We start from the raw sequence: 20,849 nt of genomic DNA on the forward strand, positions 1-20,849 counted from the left end.
TTTTCATTAGAAAGACGGAGGTTGAGGGGGGACCTGATTGAGGTGTACAAAATCATGAGAGGTATAGACAGGGTGGATAGCAAGAAGCTTTTTCCCAGAGTGGGGCATTCAATTACGAGGGGTCACGAGTTCAAAGTGAGAGGGGAAAGGTTTAGGGGGGATATGCGTGGAAAGTTCTTTACGCAGAGGGTGGTGGGTGCCTGGAACGCGTTGCCAGCGGAGGTGGTAGACGCGGGCACGATAGCGTCTTTTAAGATGTATCCAGACAGATACATGAATGGGCAGGAAGTAAAGAGATACAGACTATTTCCAGCATTTCTTGTTTTTATTTCAGATTGCCAGCATCTGCAGTATTTTGCTTTTATGTTAGTAAGGAGGACTTTGCAGGGTCGACAGGGATGGGTTTGCCGTTGTCATTTCCAGTGCTGAGGGCCAGGCCAGGTGGTCCGTCCAGTTTCATTCTTTATTGACTTCATAGTGGTTACTTACAACTGAGTGGCTTGCTAGGCCATTTCAGAGGGCATTTCAGAGTCACATTGCTGTGGGTCTGGAGTCACATGTAGGCTAGACCAGGTAATGACATTAGTGAACCAGATGGGACAACAGTTTCATGACCATCATTAATTCTAAATTTATTAATTAAACTCAAACTTCACCTTTGGCCATGGTGAGATTTCAGCCCATGTCTCCAGAGCACTAGCCTAGGTCTCTGGGTTACTAGTCCAGTGACAATACCAGTACACCACACCTCCCATGCAAAAGACAGCACAGTGCTCCGTCACTATTGCATGGAAGCATTATCCTTGATTATGTGCTCAAGTCTCTGGCATGAGACTTGAACTCTTAAACTCATGATAATGTTGCTGCTGAGCCACGGCTGACAGGTATGGATCTAGCACACCTAGCCTGCCAGGCATCTTCTGATCCTCCTCCTGAACAACTTGCAGGTAGAGGAGTGTGCTAGAGTGATACTCACAGCTGAATGCAAACAGATTCACTAATAGCCTCAACTATGCAGTCGCTCTTAAAGGTGCAGTGCAGCTTTGAGATGCTATCAGGAAGGAATCTCGAGGTCCCTTATAACAATTTCAAGGCCAGGATAGTACCCTGCCGAAAGATGCAGCGAGTGATTGCACTTTTAACAAGAAGCACCCAGCTGAAGGGAATAAAGCTGCACTCTTCAGTCTGGGTGCTGAGGTTCTTGGATTACATTATCATAGAATTTTAGGCCATGAAATTGGACAAGGCCTGAAAAGGGGCACAGGGATTGTGATGTGTGATTAACCCGTGCTCATTGCTTCCAATGCAGGCAGGTTGCAAATGTCAGCTGCCGGCTCATTTCGATGGCTTCTGCATGTCGCCAGAGCTCAGCAACCTGCTGATTGGCTGCAGAGCTGAGCAGGAGGTGTAAAATCGTGAGGCTAGCATGTTAAAGCTAGTCTGCAACTCTTAAAGGGGAAGTGCATTTTGACTAGAGCAGTTACTGGTAGATATTCTAAGAGTGAGTTTGATCTGGGAAAGACTAAAGAATGCCACAACATGGGACAGAGAGTGAGCTCCAAGGTTCTCCGACACAGCGCAGGAGGACTTGGTGCAAAAGGTGGATAAGAAGAGAGGATCGTCTACCCACAAAGGAGCAGGAGGACCTCCAGACAGACACCGCAAAGGCAGGGATAGCCGTCCCAGTCAATGCCAGCAGTGTAGCCTCAAGGACCTAGATGCACTGCCATAAGAAAATCATGAGTGGTCAAGGTCCATGAGTGCCTCTTCGAAAGCCATAACCTTACAATTGAAACACTAGGCTTAAACACTGTTCAATTCACCTGCATCCCTTCACTCACTTTCCAGCAATCACTATCAACCATAACTCATACTTCACATCAATAGCTTTTTCAAAATTCATTCATGGGATGTGGGCATCACTGGCTAGACCAGCATTTATTGCCCATCACTAATTGCCCTTGAGAAGATGGTGGTGAGCTGCCTTCTTGAACCGCTGCAGTCCCTGTGAGGTAGGTACACCCACAGTGCTGTTAGGAAGGGAGTTCCAGGATTTTGACCCAGCGACAGTGAAGGAATGACGATATAGTTCCAAGTCAGGATGGTGTGTGACTTGGAGGGGAACTTGCAGATGGTGGTGTTCCCATGCATCTGCTGCCCTTGTCCTTCTAGTTGGTAGAGGTCGTGGGTTTGGAAGGTGCTGGTGAAGGAGCCTTGGTGCATTGCTGCAGTGCATCTTGTAGATGGTACACACTGCTGCCACTGTGCGTCGGTGGTGCAGGGAGTGAATGTTTGTAGATGTGGTGTCAATCAAGCGGGCTGCTTTGTCCTGGATGGCGTTGAGCTTCTTGAGTATTGTTAGGACCGCACCCATCCAGGCAAGTGGAGAGTATTCCATCACACTCCTGACTTGTGCCTTGTAAATTGTGGACAGGCTTTGGGGAGTCAGGAGGTGAGTTACTCACCTCAGGATTCCTAGCTTCTGACTTGCTCTTGTAGCCATAGTATATACATGGCTGGTCCAGTTCAGTTTCTGACAACTTCACTCTCACACACATAGCGCTGCTGCCAGCCTCACACACACACATCTCACAGCTTGTACACATAGCCAGATATTCAACCACAACAGGCACACACCCAAACAAATGCATCTCACTCACTGATACACTTCTTTCTCTCTTGCAGGACAAGGTAGAGCAGAATCACAGGCAGTAGCAGCTAACTGGCAGGGTACAGGCACGAGGTCCTCACCCTGATGTAGGAGACAGTGCTTACCATCACAGAATCACAGAATAATACAGTGCAGAAGAGGCTCTTCGGCCCATCGAGTCTGCACCGATGCATTAAAACACCTGACCTGTCTACCTAATCCCATTTGCCAGCACTTGGCCCATAGCCTTGAATGTTATGACGTGCCAAGTTTTCATCCAGGTACTTTTTAAAGGATGTGAGGCAACCCGCCTCTACCACCCTCCCAGGCAGGGCATTCCAGACCGTCACCACCCTCTGGGTAAAAAAGTTCTTCCTCAAATCCCCCTTAAACCTTCCGCCCCTCACCTTAAACTTGTGACCCCTCGTAACTGACCCTTCAACTAAGGGGAACAGCTGCGCCCTATCCACCCTGTCCATGCCCCTCATAATCTTGTACACCTCGATCAGGTCACCCCTCAGTCTTCTCTGCTCCAGCGAAAACAACCCAAGCCTATCCAACCTCTCTTCATAGCTTAAATGTTCCATCCCAGGCAACATCCTGGTGAATCGCCTCTGCACCCCCTCCAATGCAATCACATCCTTCCTATAATGTGGCGACCAGAATTGCGCACAGTACTCCAGCTGTGGCCTTACCAAAGTTCTCTACAACTCCAACATGACCTCCCTGCTTTTGTAATCTATGCCTCGATTGACAAAGGCAAGTGTCCCATATGCCTTTTTCACCACCCTATTAACCTGCCCTTCTACCTTCAGAGATCTATGGACAAACACACCAAGGTGCCTTTGTTCCTCGGAACATCCCAGTGTCAGACCATTCATTGAATACTTCCGTGTCACATTACTCCTTCCAAAGTGTATCACCTCACACTTTTCAGGGTTAAATTCCATCTGCCACTTTTCTGCCCATTTGACCATCCCGTCTATATCTTCCTGTAACCTAAGACACTCCACCTCTCTGTTAACCACTCGGCCAATCTTTGTGTCATCCGCGAACTTACTGATCCTACCCCCCACATAGTCATCTATGTTGTTTATATAAATGACAAACAATAGGGACCCAGCACAGATCCCTGTGGTACGCCACTGGACACTGGCTTCCAGTCACTAAAACAGCCGTCTGTCATCACTCTCTGTCTCCTACAGCTAAGCCAATTTTGAATCCATCTTATCAAGTTACCCTGTATCCCATGTGCATTTGCTTTCTCGATAAGTCTCCCATGTGGGACCTTGTCAAAGGCACTCATTAGAGTGGCCATGACTGAAATGTGACCAGTGGTGAGGCTGAAACCATCGAAGATAATGATGTACTCATAATCCTCTTTCCCACTTCCCCCTCATCCCATAATCTCTTTGGTTTACAAGCTGCAGGAGGTTTAAGGAGGCATCTCTTACTTTCCACCCTTCCCCCTCAGTGAAACCCTATCCTTGTGTCTTTCTCCTTTCAGATATCCAAGAACTGCAACGGTCCAGGCAGCAGTGCAGAAAGAAGAAGTGGTGAAGGAAGAAGAGACTGATGACGAAGAAACCCTGTCACTTGCTCTCACAGCCACCAATTTAGATACTGACACTGCTTTTACTTTCAATAATAGCTTAGGAGTGGGATCTACATGTAGTTAGACACCTGGCATGAGGGGCCTGTGGGCCAGAGGGAAATGGTAGCAGAGGTGCCAACTTACTGGAATTTGAGTTTGTACAAGAATTCTGCTGCAGAGGATTCAGATGAAGACTTTGATGGAGTAGCATCCAGTAAAAGACTGATGGGTTTACAAAGAGAAACGTTTGGTGCATTCCAGCAACAACCTTGCCCAGGGCCTTGTGCATAGCTTGCAGCTCATCTTTTCCAGGTAAGAAGTGGTGGCCAACTCCATGAAGACTTGCAAACCCGATCATGATGCACCATCTGATGGCTGATGTCTCAGCAGCACAAGCAGAAGCCACCCAGCATCTGAGTGCTGCAGCGGAAGCTCAGACTGAAGTCATGCAAACCCAGCTTGTTGCTGTGCAAACCCAGCTTGTTGCTGTGCAGACTCAGCCTGTTGCTGTGCAGACTCAGCTTGTTACTGTGCAGACTCAGCCTGTTGCTGTGCAAACCCAGCTTGTTGCTGTGCAAACCCAGCCTGTTGCTGTGCAAACCCAGCTTGTTGCTGTGCAAACCCAGCCTGTTGCTGTGCAAACCCAGCTTGTTGCTGTGCAGACTCAGCCTGTTGCTGTGCAGACTCAGCCTGTTGCTGTGCAGACTCAGCCTGTTGTCATCATGGCTGCAGATCCCAGTACTCAAAGGAACTTTCAATGTCTCACAGCAGTCCAGCAATCTGTACTCCAGCATATTACACGGATTGTTGAGAAACCAACCTGGGTAGTGCCAGTGATTCAGTGGAGCATGAACCTGCTGCCTTCTCTTAGAATGACTGCTGCCTCCCATACCAAGGTGGCAAGTCGAAAGCTGGGCTTTCTAGGTCCAGAGTACTGCGAGGTCATCCTGCTCAGCCACCTGCAGTCTCCCCCACAGACATACGGCAGCCACTGGGAGTTGTGTGTATGAGAACTAAACCAAAGAAAGGCACAAAAAAGACACGTATAGGGAATGCACAAGGGTAATTAGTTGACGTCTGTATAGAAATCGGGATGGTTTGTTTGATAACGTTGGTTTGGAATGGTTATTTTGTGGTGACTTTTATTTCAGCGTTGTGGCCAAGGCGATGTTGGTGTGTAACAGAGGGAAGGTAAGGTGTCAGTCTGTTGTTGAACAGGGAATTGGGGTTTCATTCACTGGTACCACAGGCAGATGAGCTATTGTAAGGTCATGGACAGTCGGAGTAGAAAGATGATGCATTGGTTGCCTTCTCACTTACTCTTTCTATTCTTCCTCCTGTTACAATCACCTGGTTCATGGTTTGTATTAATATTTCAGAGGTCACTTATAGTTTTGGGACATTAAATGTGTGCTTTTAAGAATTTCATAAGATTGTAGACCACCCAAGATTTAAAGTTCGAAAATCTCTCTGTGAGTGATTACAGAAACAGAGTTAGAGGGAAGAGCAATAACACTGCAGGTGGCCTCGTTTAGTTAGACCATTAGAACTAAGAAGTCTAGAAACGTTTGCTCTCTGTCAGTGTTAGCAATATCAGTTATTCATGTGGCTATCAGAAATCAAAGAAGATTTAGAGTTAGAAATAATTCGTTTAAATTGCTATCTGGGGAGGCGGTGGCATAGTGGTAATGTCACGAGACTAGTAACGCAAAGCCCCAGGCTAATACACTGGGGACATGGGTTTGACTCCCACTACAGCAGATGGTGGAATTTGAATTCAATTAATAAAAATCTGTAATTAAAATAAAACAGTTTAGTGGTGACCATTGTTGTAAAAACCCACCTAGTTCACTAATGTCTCTTAGGGAAGGAAATCTGCCGTCCTTACCTGGTCTGGCCTACATGTGACTCCAGACCCACAGCAATGTGGTTAACTCTTACATGCCCTCTGAAATGGCTGAGCAAGACACTCAGTTGTATCAAACTGCTCCAAAGACAATAAAGAATGAAACCGGACGGACCACCCGGCATCGACCTAGGCACTGGAAACGACAACGGCAAACCCAGCCCTGTCAACCCTGCAAAGTCCTCCTTACTAACATCTGGGGGCTTGTGCCAAAGTTGGGAGAGCTGTCCCACAGACTAGTCAAACAACAGCCTGACATAGTCATACTCATGGAATCATACCTTACAGACAATGTCCCAGACACTGCCATCACCATCCCCGGGTATGTCCTGTCCCTCCAGTAGGACAGACCCACAAGAGGTGGCAGCACAGTGGTATACAGTAGGGAGGGAGTTGTCCTGGGAGTCCTCAACATTAACTCCAGACCCCATGATGTCTCATGGCATCAGGTCAAACATGGGCAATTACCACATACTGTGCCCCATCGGCTGATGAATCAGTGCTTCCCCATGTTGAACACCACTTGGAGAAAGCACAGGATAGCAAGGGCACAAAATGCATTTTGAATGGGGAGACATCAATGTCCATCATCAAGAGTGGCTCGGGAGCAGCACTACTGACCGAGCTGGCCGAGTCCTGAAGGACATAGCTGCTAGACTGGGTCTGCGGCAGGTGGTGAGGGAACAAAGAGGGAAAACATACTTGACCTCGTCCTCACCAATCTGCCTGTTGATGAATAACACTCAAGAAGCTCGACACCATCCAGGACAAAGCAACCCACTTGATTGGCACCCCATCTACAAACATTCACGCCCTCCACCACACGGTGGCAGCAGTGTGTACCATCTACAAGATGCACTGCATCAATTCACGAAGACTCCTTCGACAGCACCTTCCAAACTCGCGACCTCTACCAACTAGGATAAGGGCGACAGATACATGGGAACACCACCACCTGCAAGTTCCCCTCCAAGTCACACACCATCCTGACTTGGAACTATATCACCGTTCCTTCACTGTCGCTGGGTCAAAATCCTGGAACCCCCTTCCTAACAGCACTGTGGGTGTACCTACCCCACATGGACTGCAGCGGTTCAAGAAAGCAGCTCACCACCACCTTCTCAAGGGCAATTAGGGATGGGCAATAAATGCTGCCCTAGCCAGCGACGCCACATCCCATGAACAAATAAAAAAAAATCTGGGACATCCTACATGTGCCACTTGCTATGGAGATACATGTTGCTAGGGAGATACCTTTGAGGTCAGGTAGTTTTTTGGGAGCTTGCTGAGACAGTCAATCAGTCGGCTTTGGGGAAAGCTGCTGGCGTTGAAAGCAGTTGGACTCAGGAGCAGAGAGACCATTGGGAACCAGGGGTGTTTCTCTGTTGAGGCAGGCCTGTGTTCAAGCTGGGAAGTCTGGATTCGGGAGGTGATGTTATACCTCGGAAGACAGCTGAGAAACTAAAGAAATCGAGGTGAATTCCTAAGAGCTGTGGTACACTTTGGATGGGTCCCAGGAAAAGTGAACAAACTGCCAAGATCCTGTAATGTATAGGAAAAATTCTTGGGGTGGAAATAACAGTCAAATGATGGTGTTAAGTTGAGATTTAGGATTTAAAGTATTCATCTTTATGTTAAGATTTTAAGTTTAGATTAGATTAGATTAGAGATACAGCACTGAAACAGGCCCTTCGGCCCACCGAGTCTGTGCCGACCATCAACCACCCATTTATACTAATCCTACACTAATCCCATATTCCTACCACATCCCCACCTGTCCCTATATTTCCCTACCAGCTACCTATGCTAGTGACAATGTATAATGGCCAATTTACCTACCAACCTGCAAGTCTTTTGGCTTGTGGGAGGAAACCGGAGCACCCGGAGAAAACCCACGCAGACACAGGGAGAACTTGCAAACTCCACACAGGCAGGACCCAGAATTGAACCCGGGTCACTGGAGCTGTTAGGCTGTGGTGCTAACCACTGTGCCACTGTGCCGTTTAAAATACAAGTATTTCCAAACTGTAGTGTTAACTTTGTAATGTTTGACTCTTGTACTATAAAGTTTTTGTTTGACTGTTGACAGTCCGAGCAGGATCGTAACACAACTCAACTGGCTTCCATATACCTGGTGGGGGCACTGTGCAGGAAACAGCAGCCTACAACACACTCTGGAGAGTACTGCAGGGCTCCTCCAGAGCAGGACATGCAGTAGAAATGTTCCTTCAGCATCTCAATCATCTGCATGATTGCATTTTGTGTGTCAGTATGGCTCTCATTATATGCACACTGCCTACGTGTGTGAAAGTTGCACGCCAGAGTCATGAGGTCAGCAGATTTCCCTTGTCACCCAGTAGCCACCCTCTAGCCTCTCCTGATAAATACTGATGGTACAATGAACTCTGAAAAGAAAAAATACAAACATACGAGTTAGGAGCAGGAGTAGGCCACTCGGCCCTTCGAGCCTGCTCCACCATTCAATAAGTTCATGGCTGAACTGATTACTCCACATTTCCACCTACCCCTGATAACCTTTCACCCCCTTGCTTATCAAGAATCTATCTACCTCTGCCTTAAAAATATTCAAAGACTCTGCTTCCACCGCCTTTTGAGGAAGAGAGTTCCAAAGACTCACGACCCTCTGAGAGAAAAAAATTTCTAATTTCTGTCTTAAATGGGCGACCCCTTATTTTTAAACAGTGACCCCTAGTTCGAGATTCTCCCACAAGGGGAAACATCCTTTCCACATCCACCCTGTCAAGACCCCTCAGGATCTTATATGATTCAATCAAGTCGCCTCTTACTCTTCTAAATTCCAGCGGATACAAGCCTAGCCTGCAAAAACCAATTGTCTTTTGTAACCATTCGAAGTGAAACCAAAAACTTTCCAGACGTCAAGCTTCCTGACCTCTATAAATCTTGATCTCACTTCTTTGTAAACATCTTCTCCAAGTCAAACCAACAAGCTCCCTGCTGGTGTTTTATCTGAAAACAGGTACTTTCCAGTAAAGGGCCTGTTTACAAGCCCAGTCCAGGAACCTTCTGGTGACCTCGATTGAAAAATCACAAAGTTCAGCATCTCTTCAAGATTCGAGATGAATCAATGTCCAGAATTCAGCTATAAGTCCTTAAAAACATATTTTACAAAAATTAGAAGCACTCTTGTAATAAATATAAAAGCAAGAGTGAAGGTCAAGGAGGAGCAGATGAAAAAGCCTTTTAGCTGAGTTTAAAAACAATTCCTTTGTAATATGAGGTGGGGAGATGAAAGGGAGCAATCTGGAGAGTTAAACTCATCTGACCGTAATGAGCATCCTTTCACAACCAAATCTTAAGTAACCATGATGTTGGTCGTGAGTATCTTGGTTCATTTCACCTTTAATAAACCTCCTGGCATTTGACCATGTGTTTGAATTCGTTTTAATACAGAAACAGGACTGCAGTATTTTTCAATAAACTGAAACAAAAATATATTCCCAACAGCCGAGAACAGGACAAGGCTTGGTTTTATTTTATTCTTTCATGGGATGCGGTCATTGTTGGCAAGGCCAGCACGTCACAGAATCATAGAAAGTTTAAAGCACAGAAAGAGGCCACTTGGCCCATCGTGTCTGTGCCGGCTGAAAAACAATCCACCTATTCTAATCTCACCTTCCAGCATTTGGTCCGTAGCCCTGAGGTGCATATCCAGACTCCTTTTGAATGAGTTGAGGGTTTCTGCCTCAACAACCCTTTCAGGCAGTACAATTACATCCTTTCTGTAATGAGGTGACCAAAACTGCACACAATACTCAAGGTGTGGCCTAACCAATGAGTTATACAGTTCCAGCATAACCTCCCTACTCTTATTTTCTATACCTCGGCTAATAATGGAAAGGATTCCATATGCCTTCTTAAACACCTTATGATGCTGATCCCATTAATACTTCCTCTCTCCCTATGTTTATCACATCCAATACTTCACACTCTTCCTCCTTAACTACAATATCTGCATCGTCCCCCTCTTTTGTGAAGACAGATGCAAAGTATTCATTAAGAACCATACCAACATCTTCCTCTCCTACAATAGGTTACCTTTTTGGTCTTTTTTGGGCCCTACTTTCTCCTTAGTTATCCTCTTACTCTTAATGTATTGATAAATTCTTTTCTTTTTCTTTTGGGCCTCCTTATCTCGAGAGACAATGGATACGCGCCTGGAGGTGGTCAGTGGTTTGTGAAGCAGCGCCTGGAGTGGCTATAAAGGCCAATTCTGGAGTGACAGGCTCTTCCACAGGTGCTGCAGAGAAATTTGTTTGTTGGGGCTGTTGCACAGTTGGCTCTCCCCTTGCGCCTCTGTCTTTTTTCCTGCCAACTACTAAGTCTCTTCGACTCGCCACAATTTAGCCCTGTCTTTATGGCTGCCCGCCAGCTCTGAAAACATCTTTGGATTCACCTTGATTTTGCTTGCCAATATTTTTTCATGCTCTCTCTTTGCTTTCCTAATTTCCTTTTTGATTTCACCCCTTCACTTTCTATACTCCTCTCGGCTTTCTGTAGTATTGAGTTCTCGGTGTCGGACATAAGCTTTCCTTTTCTGCCTTATCTTACCCTGTAAGCTCCTTGACATCCATGGGGCTCCCACCCTTTTTCTTTGTGGGAACATGTTTTCTCTGAACCCCTTGAATCTCCCCTTTGAATACCTCCCACTGCTCTGACACTGATTTACCTTCAAGTAGCTGTTTCCAGTCCACTTCCGCTAAATCACTCCTCAGTTTAGTAAAATTGGCCTTGTCCCAATTGAGAACTCGAACTCCTGTTCTATCTCTGTCCTTTTCCATAATTATATTAAAACTGACTGAATTATGATCACTACCACCAAAATGCTCTCCCACAGCCACTCCTTCCACCTGCCCATCTTCATAGCCTTTGACAACTGAATGGCTTGCGAGACCATTTGAGAGATTAGTTAAGAGTCAACCACATTGTTGTGGGTCTGGAGTCACCTGTAGACCAGACCAGATAAAGACAGCAGATTTCCTTCCCTAAAGGACATTAGTGACAAGATGGGTTTTTACGAAATACCAATTCGGCACGCTACAGCCTGATGGGCTGAACATTGAGTTCAATAATTTCAGAGTATGATGGGCCCCTTTTTTAGTTTTTTTTTAATGTGTTTATTTTATTTTAGTTTGTTTCTACTGAGCCAACCCACTGTTTTTTTCATGTTTGTGCTTGGGGCCAGGGCTGTTCATTTTCTGTCCATTAACATCCTCTCTGTACTAACACTTTGTCTTTCAGCACACTATTAACATACTGTTTGCCTTTGTTCCATGACCTTCTGGTCAGTTATTCTCTGTGACCTTGTCCTATCAACACCTTCTCTTTTGTTATCTCTTGCCCCAGCCCTGTTTTACATTTCTAATATTGTCAGTTCTGAAGAAGGGTCACTGACCTGAAACATTAACTCTGCTTCTCTCTCCACAGATACTGAGTATTGCTAGCATTTCTTGTTTTTATTTCAGCTTTCTAGCATCTGCAGCATTTTGCTTTTATTATATTGGGTTTTTACCATAATTGATGACAGTTGCATGGCACTGTTACGGAGACTAGCTTCCATATTTTTATTAATTGAATTTAAATTCCACCTGTTACCATGGTGGGATTTGAACCCATGTCCCCAGGCATTAGCCTGGACCTCTTCATTACTAACTCAGTGGCATTACCACAATGCCACTGTCTCCCCACAATACTGCCTTTGTCTTGACACTCAGTGCCTAGGCTTATATCAGAAGAATGGAGACTTGGTGAAGATAAAGGAGTGAGCATGAGAGCTGTAAAGCTAGAATCAGCACCAACAAGTGAGTAAACAGCAGAACGAGAGGGGCAGGGAGGAAACAGCAGAACGAGAGGGGCAGGGAGGAAACAGCAGAACGAGAGGGGCAGGGAGGAAACAGCAGAACGAGAGGGGCAGGGAGGAAACAGCAGAACGAGAGGGGCAGGGAGGAAACAGCAGAACGAGAGGGGCAGGGAGGAAACAGCAGAACGAGAGGGACAGGGAGGAAACAGCAGAACGAGAGGGGCAGGGAGGAAACAGCAGAACGAGAGGGGCAGGGAGGAAACAGCAGAACGAGAGGGGCAGGGAGGAAACAGCAAAACGAGAGGGGCAGGGAGGAAACAGCAGAACGAGAGGGGCAGGGAGGAAACAGCAGAACGAGAGGGGCAGGGAGGAAACAGCAGAACGAGAGGGGCAGGGAGGAAACAGCAGAACGAGAGGGGCAGGGAGGAAACAGCAGAACGAGAGGGACAGGGAGGAAACAGCAGAACGAGAGGGGCAGGGAGGAAACAGCAGAACGAGAGGGGCAGGGAGGAAACAGCAAAATGAGAGGGGCAGGGAGGAAACAGCAGAACGAGAGGGACAGGGAGGAAACAGCAGAAAAATGAAAGGGCAAAATATATCCACAATCAATGCATTTAAAATCAATGGACTTCACTCTGGTCTCAGTTTGCAAGTGATTACTCACCAGTTCAGTGTCCTTCTCTGTCACCAGAGTCCCATTTGAATCATAGTACGATACCTGGAATCCTCTCGGCAAGAGGAATCTGTGGGAAAAAAACAGAAAGGATTAAAGTTGGACAGAATTCGAGTGAATGGCAGAGTTACTCAGCACTGGTCTGTCCATTTAGCAGACACACTGTCTGTGAGTGAGATACTGAGTGTTACAACAGAATAAAACCCAAAGCATGAATACATCAATGGAAGGACAGTCTGAGGCTGGATTATCAAATAAAAATGTTTCTTGAAACAAGCTCAAATCTTCAGCTCCTGATCCAGGACAAACTACCATTTAGAATTATTATTCCTGGGAATGGTCTGACTCAGAGTGAAAGCTTCACTTTTCAATCAGACAGTGTACCTCAGAGTTGCTGTATGTCTACATCGTCTTGGCCCTAACAAGTCCATTCAGACTATTCTCATCTTGCATCTCATCTCCTCTCTTGGATTAGTAAGATTGCTGGGAGCTCAGAGTTCTCGGTAATGCAGAACTTTGACCATATAAGGTTTGCTAAAATTAGAGGAAATGTATCCGGTGTTATATATGTGGATCGATTCTGTGTGCAGGGTAGTTTTGCATCTGGATTATATCTGGTGTATCTTACAGGGTGATTCCCCTGGTGGGGACTGTATCCAGTAGGTGCTCTGTGGCCAGTGAGTAGGGAAGAGTAAAGCTCCCTTCCTTTATGGGAAAAGGTGCCATTGCACTGGAGGATTGAATAGGCTACTCCCCTGTTTAGAAAAGGGACAAAGATAAACCCAGCAACGGCAGGCCAGTCAACCTAACATTGGTGTTGGGGAACCTTTTCAGGACCCCGCGACAGGGCAAAAAGCAAGTCCCGAGCCTGTAATTAACGACAGCAAGACCAGCTCGGCAATTTTATCCCAGATACCACCAAATTGGCCGTCTGCAGGCCGACCAACTGTTCAATTAAGGATGGGGGGGAGGGGGAGGGGGGGGCTCCTGAAGCTGCCAACCCAATCAGAGGGCCTTAGCAGTGCCAACGGGAGAGTAGGACTCTGCTGGGGCAAGTCAGAGAACCTAGGAGGCCCCCAGGTCATAAATTAAAAATGAAAGAATTCAGGGGCTTGAGGTTTGGAAGGGAACCCCGTCGAGGGGGGATCATTGGGGTCATGAGGTTGTTTTTCCTGCCCATGGCCTTCTCTTTGGGCCATGAAGCCTCTTGCTCCATTGCACTCCCCACCACCAGGCTGTTGTAGGGAGATGGCCACATGGTGAGGTGGGTGTGGGGGGCCCTTGATTGGGTCTTTAATGATGGAAATTGCCTGCTGGCTTCTTGGAGCTGTCTGCCAATCCACCTTGCAGTCTGCTACTGGGAAACTTTCCCGGTGGTGGGAGGGCCTCAGAGAGCTGTTCTAATGCAGCTCCCCACTACATCACTGGTCCCCTGCCTCCCAGCCAACTGCCCAGGGACCAGGAAAATACTGCCCAATATTTTGGACAAAAATTAATTGGCATTTGGAAAAGTATGGACTGATGAATAAAGGCAAATTGTATTGAACTAATTACATTGAACTCTTCAAACTGGAGTCACTGTTGTAATGCAGGAAATGCAGCAGCTAACATGTACACAGAAAGCTCCCACAAAGAGCAATGGGCTAAATGCCTCTTTCTGTGCTGTAACCGTTCTTGGATTCTATTGCAGGTGTACCAGAAGTATGCAGAATGGGCTGATCACGAAATCCAATCGCCTCGAAGGCTTTTCCAACAGCTGTTTAAGTAATTTCAATCGTGCAGGTCCGGTTAACGCCCCCTCACAAACAATCCCAAGCTGTATGAACTCCGCTGCAAGGTAGCCCCCGCTAGCCTGATTTATTTAAAGGACCTGTCGCCAAACTTGCAGGTGAGGGGATTTTGTCTTATGCTTTTGAAACATTTGTGGAAGTACTGTGACGTGTTCTTGGAGGAGTTTTGGACTTGTTGGATTTTTGACGGGAATTTGCTGTATTTGTCTTTTGGATGAGACTGTAAACCAAGGTTCTGTCAGCTCTCTCAGATCAACGGAAAAGATTCCAAGGCAGTGTTATGAAGAGCAGGAGAGTTATGTCCAGCGTCCTGCTCCAGAAGTAAAACCTAACACAACAGCATTATCCAACATCACATCCAATAATACAAACAAAACTGAACTATTCATCCTTGTACATCTCCTTAGTGCCTTTGCCTGCACTCATGCTCCTACACACGGCCCTTCAGGTCCCCACTCGGATCCTTATTTGACATGGCTGATGTTTTATAGTCGGACTATTGTTACTTCGTTACTTCGCCTGGTTAACCCCGAGAACGATATAACTTCCTCGTTTCCCCAAGGAACCACGATCCTGGCTGAGGTAGTGCTGTCGACTACACTTAGAGTCAGAGTTATACAGCACAGAAACGGGCCCTTTGGCCCATCGTGTCTGTGCTGGCGATACAGCACCCAACTATTCTAATCCCATATTCCTGCACTTGGCCCATAGCCTTGTATGCTATGGTGTTTCAAGTGCTCATCTAAATACTTCTTAAATCTTGTGAGGGTTCCTGCCTTCACCACCTCTTCAGACAGTGTGTTCCAGATTCCAACCACCCTCTGGGTGATAATATGCTTCCTCAAATCCCCTCCAACCCTCTTGCCCCTTTATCTTAAATCTATGCCCCCTGGGTATTGACCCCTCCACTAAGGGAAAAAGTTTCTTCCGATCTAACCTATCAATGCCCCTCATAATTTTTTATACCTCAATCATGTCCCCCCTCAGCCTTCTCTGCTCAAAGGAAAACAACCCTAGCCTTTTCAGTCTCTCTTCAAAGCTGAAATGCTCCAGCCCAGGCAACATCCTGGTGAATCTACTCTGCACCCTCTCCAGTGCAATCACATCCTTCCTGTAGTGTGGTGACCAGAACTGTACACAGTACTCCAGTTGTGGCCTAACTAGCATTTTATACAGCTCCATCATAACCTCCCTGCTCTTATATTCTATGCCCCAGCTAATAAAGACAAGTATCCCATATGCCTTCCTAACCACCTTATCTACCTGTGCTGCTGCCTTCAGAGATCTATGGACAAGTACACCAAGGTCCCTCTGACCCTCTGTACTTCCTCACACCCTGCCTCCTGTAAGGACTCCATTCCATTCTCCCAGTTTCTCTGTCTCCGACGCATCTGCTCTGATGATGCTACCTTCCATGACAGGGTTTCTGATATAAAGAACAAAGAACAAAGAAAATTACAGCACAGGAACAGGCCCTTCGGCCCTCCAAGCCTGCGCTGATCCAGATCCTCTATCTAAACCTGTCGCCTATTTTCGAAGGGTCTGTATCTCTCTGCTTCCTGCCCATTCATGTATCTGTCTAGATACATCTTAAAAGACGCTATTGTGCCCGCGTCTACCACCTCCGCTGGCAACGCGTTCCAGGCACCCACCACCCTCTGCGTAAAGAACTTTCCACGCATATCCCTCCTAAACTTTTCCCCTCTCACTTTGAACTCGTGACCCCTAGTATTTGAATCCCCCACTCTGGGAAAAAGCTTCTTGCTATCCACCCTGTCTATACCTCTCATGATTTTGTACACCTCAATCAGGTCCCCCCTCAACATCCACCTTTCTAATGAAAATAATACTAATCTACTCAACCTCTCTTCATAGCTAGCGCCCTCCATACCAGGCAACATCCTGGTGAATCTCCTCTGCAGCCTCTCCAAAGCATCTACATCCTTTTGGTAATGTGGCGACCAGAACTGCACGCAGTATTCCAAATGTGGCCGAACCAAATTCCTATACAACTGTAACATGACCTGCCAACTCTTGTACTCAATACCCCGTCCGATGAAGGAAAGCATGCCGTATGCCTTCTTGACCACTCTATTTACCTGCGTTGCTACCTTCAGGGAACAGTGGACCTGAACACCCAAATCTCTCTGTACATCAATTTTCCCCAGGACTTTTCCATTTACTGTATAGTTCACTCTTGAATTGGATCTTCCAAAATGCATTACCTCGCATTTACCCTGATTGAACTCCATCTGCCATTTCTCTGCCCAACTCTCCAATCTATCTATATTCTGCTGTATTCTCTGACAGTCCCCTTCACTATCTGCTACTCCACCAATCTTAGTGTCATCTGCAAACTTACTAATCAGACCACCTATACTTTCCTCCAAATCATTTATGTATATCACAAACAACAGTGGTCCCAGCACGGATCCCTGTGGAACACCACTGGTCACACGTCTCCATTTTGAGAAACTCCCTTCCACTGCTACTCTCTGTCTCTTGTTGCCCAGCCAGTTCTTTATCCATCTAACTAGTACACCCTGGACCCCATGCGCCTTCACTTTCTCCATCAACCTACCATGGGGAACCTTATCAAACGCCTTACTGAAGTCCATGTATATGACATCTACAGCCCTTCCCTCATCAATCAACTTTGTCACTTCCTCAAAGAATTCTATTAAGTTGGTAAGACATAACCTTCCCTGCACAAAACCATGTTGCCTATCACTGATGAGCCCATTTTTTTCCAAATGGGAATAGATCCTATCCCTCAGTATCTTCTCCAGCAGCTTCCCTACCACTGACGTCAGGCTCACCGGTCTATAATTACCTGGATTATCCCTGCTACCCTTCTTAAACAAGGGGACAACATTAGCAATTCTCCAGTCCTCCGGGACCTCACCCGTGTTTAAGGATGCTGCAAAGATATCTGTTAAGGCTCCAGCTATTTCCTCTCTCACTTCCCTCAGTAACCTGGGATAGATCCCACCCGGACCTGGGGACTTGTCCATCTTAATGCCTTTTAGAATACCCAACACTTCCTCCCTCCTTATGCCGACTTGACCTAGAGTAATCAAACATCTGTCCCTAACCTCAACATCCGTCATGTCCCTCTCCTCGGTGAATACCGATGCAAAGTACTCGTTTAGAATCCCACCCATTTTCTCTGACTCCACACATAACTTTCCTCCTTTGTCCTTGAGTGGGCCAATCCTTTCTCTAGTTACCCTCTTGCTCCTTATATATGAATAAAAGGCTTTGGGATTTTCCTTAACCCTGTTTGCTAAAGATATTTCATGACCCCTTTTAGCCCTCTTAATTCCTCGTTTCAGATTGGTCCTACATTCCCGATATTCTTCCAAAGCTTCGTCTTTCTTCAGCCGCCTAGACCTTATGTATGCTTCCTTTTTCCTCTTAGCTAGTCTCACAATTTCACCTGTCATCCATGGTTCCCTCATCTTGCCATTTCTATCCCTCATTTTCACAGGAACATGTCTCTCCTGCACGCTAATCAACCTCTCTTTAAAAGCCTCCCACATATCACATGTGGATTTATCTTCAAACAGCTGCTCCCAATCTACATTCCCCAGCTCCTGCCGAATTTTGGTATAGTTGGCCTTCCCCCAATTTAGCACTCTTCCTTTAGGACCACTCTCGTCTTTGTCCATGAGTATTCTAAAACTTACGGAATTGTGATCACTATTCCCAAAGTAGTCCCCTACTGAAACGTCAACCACCTGGCCGGGCTCATTCCCCAACACCAGGTCCAGTATGGCCCCTTCCCGAGTTGGACTGTTTACATACTGCTCGAGAAAACCCTCCTGGATGCTCCTTACAAATTCTGTTCCATCTAGACCTCTAACACTAAGTGAATCCCAGTCAATGTTGGGAAAATTAAAATCTCCTATCACCACCACCCTGTTGCTCCTATATCTTTCCATAATCTGTTAACATATTTGTACCTCTATCTCAAGCTCGCTGTTGGGAGGCCTGTAGTACAGCCCCAACATTGTTACCGCACCCTTCCTATTTCTGAGTTCTGCCCATATTGCCTCACTGCTCGAGTCCTCCATAGTGCCTTCCTTCAGCACAGCTGTGATATCTTCTTTGACCAGTAATGCAACTCCTCCACCCCTTTTACCTCCCTCTCTATCCTGCCTGAAGCATCGGTATCCTGGGATATTTAGTTGCCAATCATGCCCTTCCCTTAACCAAGTCTCAGTAATAGCAATAACATCATACTCCCAGGTACTAATCCAGGCCCTAAGTTCATCTGCCTTACCTACTACACTTCTTGCATTAAAACAAATGCACCACAGACCACCAGTCCCTTTGCTTTCATCATCTGCTCCCTGCCTACTCTTTCCCTTAGTCACGCTGACTTCATTATCTAGTTCCTTACAGGCTTTAGTTACTACCTCCTTACTCTCCACTGACCTCCTCATTTGGTTCCCAACCCCCTGCCACATTAGTTTAAACCCTCCCCAACAGCGTTAGCAAAAGCACCCCCAAGGACATTGGTTCTGGTCCGGCCCAGGTGTAGACCGTCCAATTTGTCATAGTCCCACCTCCCCCAGAACCGGTCCCAATGTCCCAAAAATCTGAACCCCTCCCTCCTGCACCATCTCTCAAGCCACGCATTCATCCTGACTATTCTTTCATTTCTACTCTGACTATCACATGAAAATGGTGAGGCCGAGAGTGGAGTGGAGTGGAGTAGTGAAAAGGGCGAAGCCGAGAGTTGAGTGGAGTGGAGTAGTGAAAAGGGTGAGGCTGAGAGCGGAGTGGAGTGGAGTAGTGAAAAGGGTGAGGCTGAGAGTGTAATGGAGTGGAGTAGTGAAAAGGGTGAGTCCGAGAGTGGAGTTGAGTGGAGTAGTGAAAAAGGCGAAGCCGAGAGTGGAGTGGAGTGGAGTGGAGTACCGAAAAGGGCGAAGCAGAGAATGGAGTGGAGTGGAGTAGTGAAAAGGGTGAGGCTGAGAGCGGAGTGGAGTGAAGTAGTGAAAAAGGTGAGGCCGAGAGCGGAGTGGAGTGGAGCAGTGAAAAGGGTGAGGCTGAGAGCGGAGTGGAGTGTCGTAGTGAAAAGGGTGAGGCCGAGAGAGGAGTGGAGTGGAGTAGTGAAAATGGTGAGGCTGAGAGTGGAGTGGAGTGGAGTAGTGAAAAGGGTGAGGCCGAGAGCGGAGTGGAGTGGAGTAGTGAAAAGGGAGGGGCTGAGAGCGTAGTGGAGTGAAGTAGTGAAAAGGGTGAGGCCGAGAGTGGAGTGGAGTAGTGAAAATGGTGAGGCTGAGAGTGGAGTGGAGTGGAGTAGTGAAAATGGTGAGGCTGAGAGTGGAGTGGAGTGAAGTAGTGAAAAGAGTGAGGCCGAGAGTGGAGTGGAGTGAAGTGGAGTAGTGAAAATGGCGAGGCTGAGAGTGGAGTGGAGTGGAGTAGTGAAAATGGTGAGGCCGAGAGCGGAGTGGAGTGGAGTAGTGAAAATGGTGAGGCCGAGAGCGGAGTGGAGTGGAGTAGTGAAAAGGGTGAGGCCGAGAGTGGAGTGGAGTGGAGTAGTGAAAAGGGTGAGGCCGAGAGTGGAGTGGAGTGGAGTAGTGAAAAGGGTGAGGCTGAGAGTGGAGTGGAGTGGAGTGGAGTGGAGTAGTGAAAAGGGTGAGGCCGAGAGTGGAGTGGAGTGGAGTAGTGAAAATGCTGAGGCTGAGAGTGGAGTGGAGTGGAGTAGTGAAAAGGGTGAGGCTAAGAGCGGAGTGGAGTGGAGTAGTGAAAATGGTGAGGCCGAGAGTGGAGTGGAGTCGTGAAAATGGTGAGGCCGAGATTGGAGTGGAGTGGAGTAGTGAAAAGGGTGAGGCTGAGAGTGGAGTGGAGTGGAGTAGTGAAAATGGTGAGGCCGAAGGTGAAGTAGTGAAAAGGGCGAGGCCGAGAGTGGAGTGGAGTGGAGTAGTGAAAAGCGTGAGGCTGACAGTGGAGTGGAGTGGAGTAGTGAAAATGGTGAGGCCGAGAGTGGAGTGGAGTGGAGTAGTGAAAAGGGTGAGGCTGAGAGTGGAGTGGAGTGGAGTAGTGAAAATGGTGAGGCCGAGAGTGAAGTGGAGTGGAGTGGAGTGGAGCAGTGAAAAGGGTGAGGCTGAGAGCGGAGTGGAGTGGATTAGTGAAAAGGATGAGGCCGAGAGTGGAGTGGAGTCGTGAAAAGGGTGAGGCCGAGAGTGGAGTGGAGTAGTGAAAATGGAGAGGCCGAGAGTGGAGTGGAGTGGAGTAGTGAAAAGGGCGAGGCCGAGAGTGGAGTGGAGTGGAGTAGTGAAAAGGGTGAGGCCGAGAGTGGAGTGGAGTGGAGTAGTGAAAAGGGTGAGGCTGAGAGCGGAGTAGAGTGGAGTAGTGAAAAGGGTGAGGCTGAGAGTGGAGTGGAGTGGAG

General features: G+C 47.1%; 1 protein-coding gene and 1 long non-coding RNA gene across 6 annotated transcripts in view; one reads left to right on the forward strand and one right to left on the reverse strand.

Annotated features, from left to right (window-relative positions):
- Positions 1–20,849, reverse strand: part of LOC137367113 (disintegrin and metalloproteinase domain-containing protein 12-like) — a 544,479-nt gene that overhangs the window by 432,402 nt on the left and 91,228 nt on the right. For all 5 annotated transcript variants that reach the window (XR_010973684.1, XM_068028577.1, XM_068028570.1 and 2 more), the window contains exon 4: positions 12,654–12,732. Coding sequence is in view for 4 of the 5 variants with exons in the window: in XM_068028577.1 (XP_067884678.1) it covers positions 12,654–12,732 (79 nt within the window). In the remaining variant the exon portion in view is untranslated. The remainder of the gene's footprint in view (positions 1–12,653; positions 12,733–20,849) is intronic.
- LOC137367144 (uncharacterized) overlaps positions 1–20,849 on the forward strand; it is a 38,300-nt gene that overhangs the window by 5,387 nt on the left and 12,064 nt on the right. Inside the window, exon 3 of the long non-coding RNA XR_010973685.1 lies at positions 14,353–14,550. This is a non-coding gene — a long non-coding RNA (uncharacterized lncRNA). The remainder of the gene's footprint in view (positions 1–14,352; positions 14,551–20,849) is intronic.

The sequence above is a fragment of the Heterodontus francisci genome, chromosome 1 (assembly GCF_036365525.1).
Source record: "Heterodontus francisci isolate sHetFra1 chromosome 1, sHetFra1.hap1, whole genome shotgun sequence".
Lineage (NCBI taxonomy): Eukaryota > Metazoa > Chordata > Chondrichthyes > Heterodontiformes > Heterodontidae > Heterodontus > Heterodontus francisci.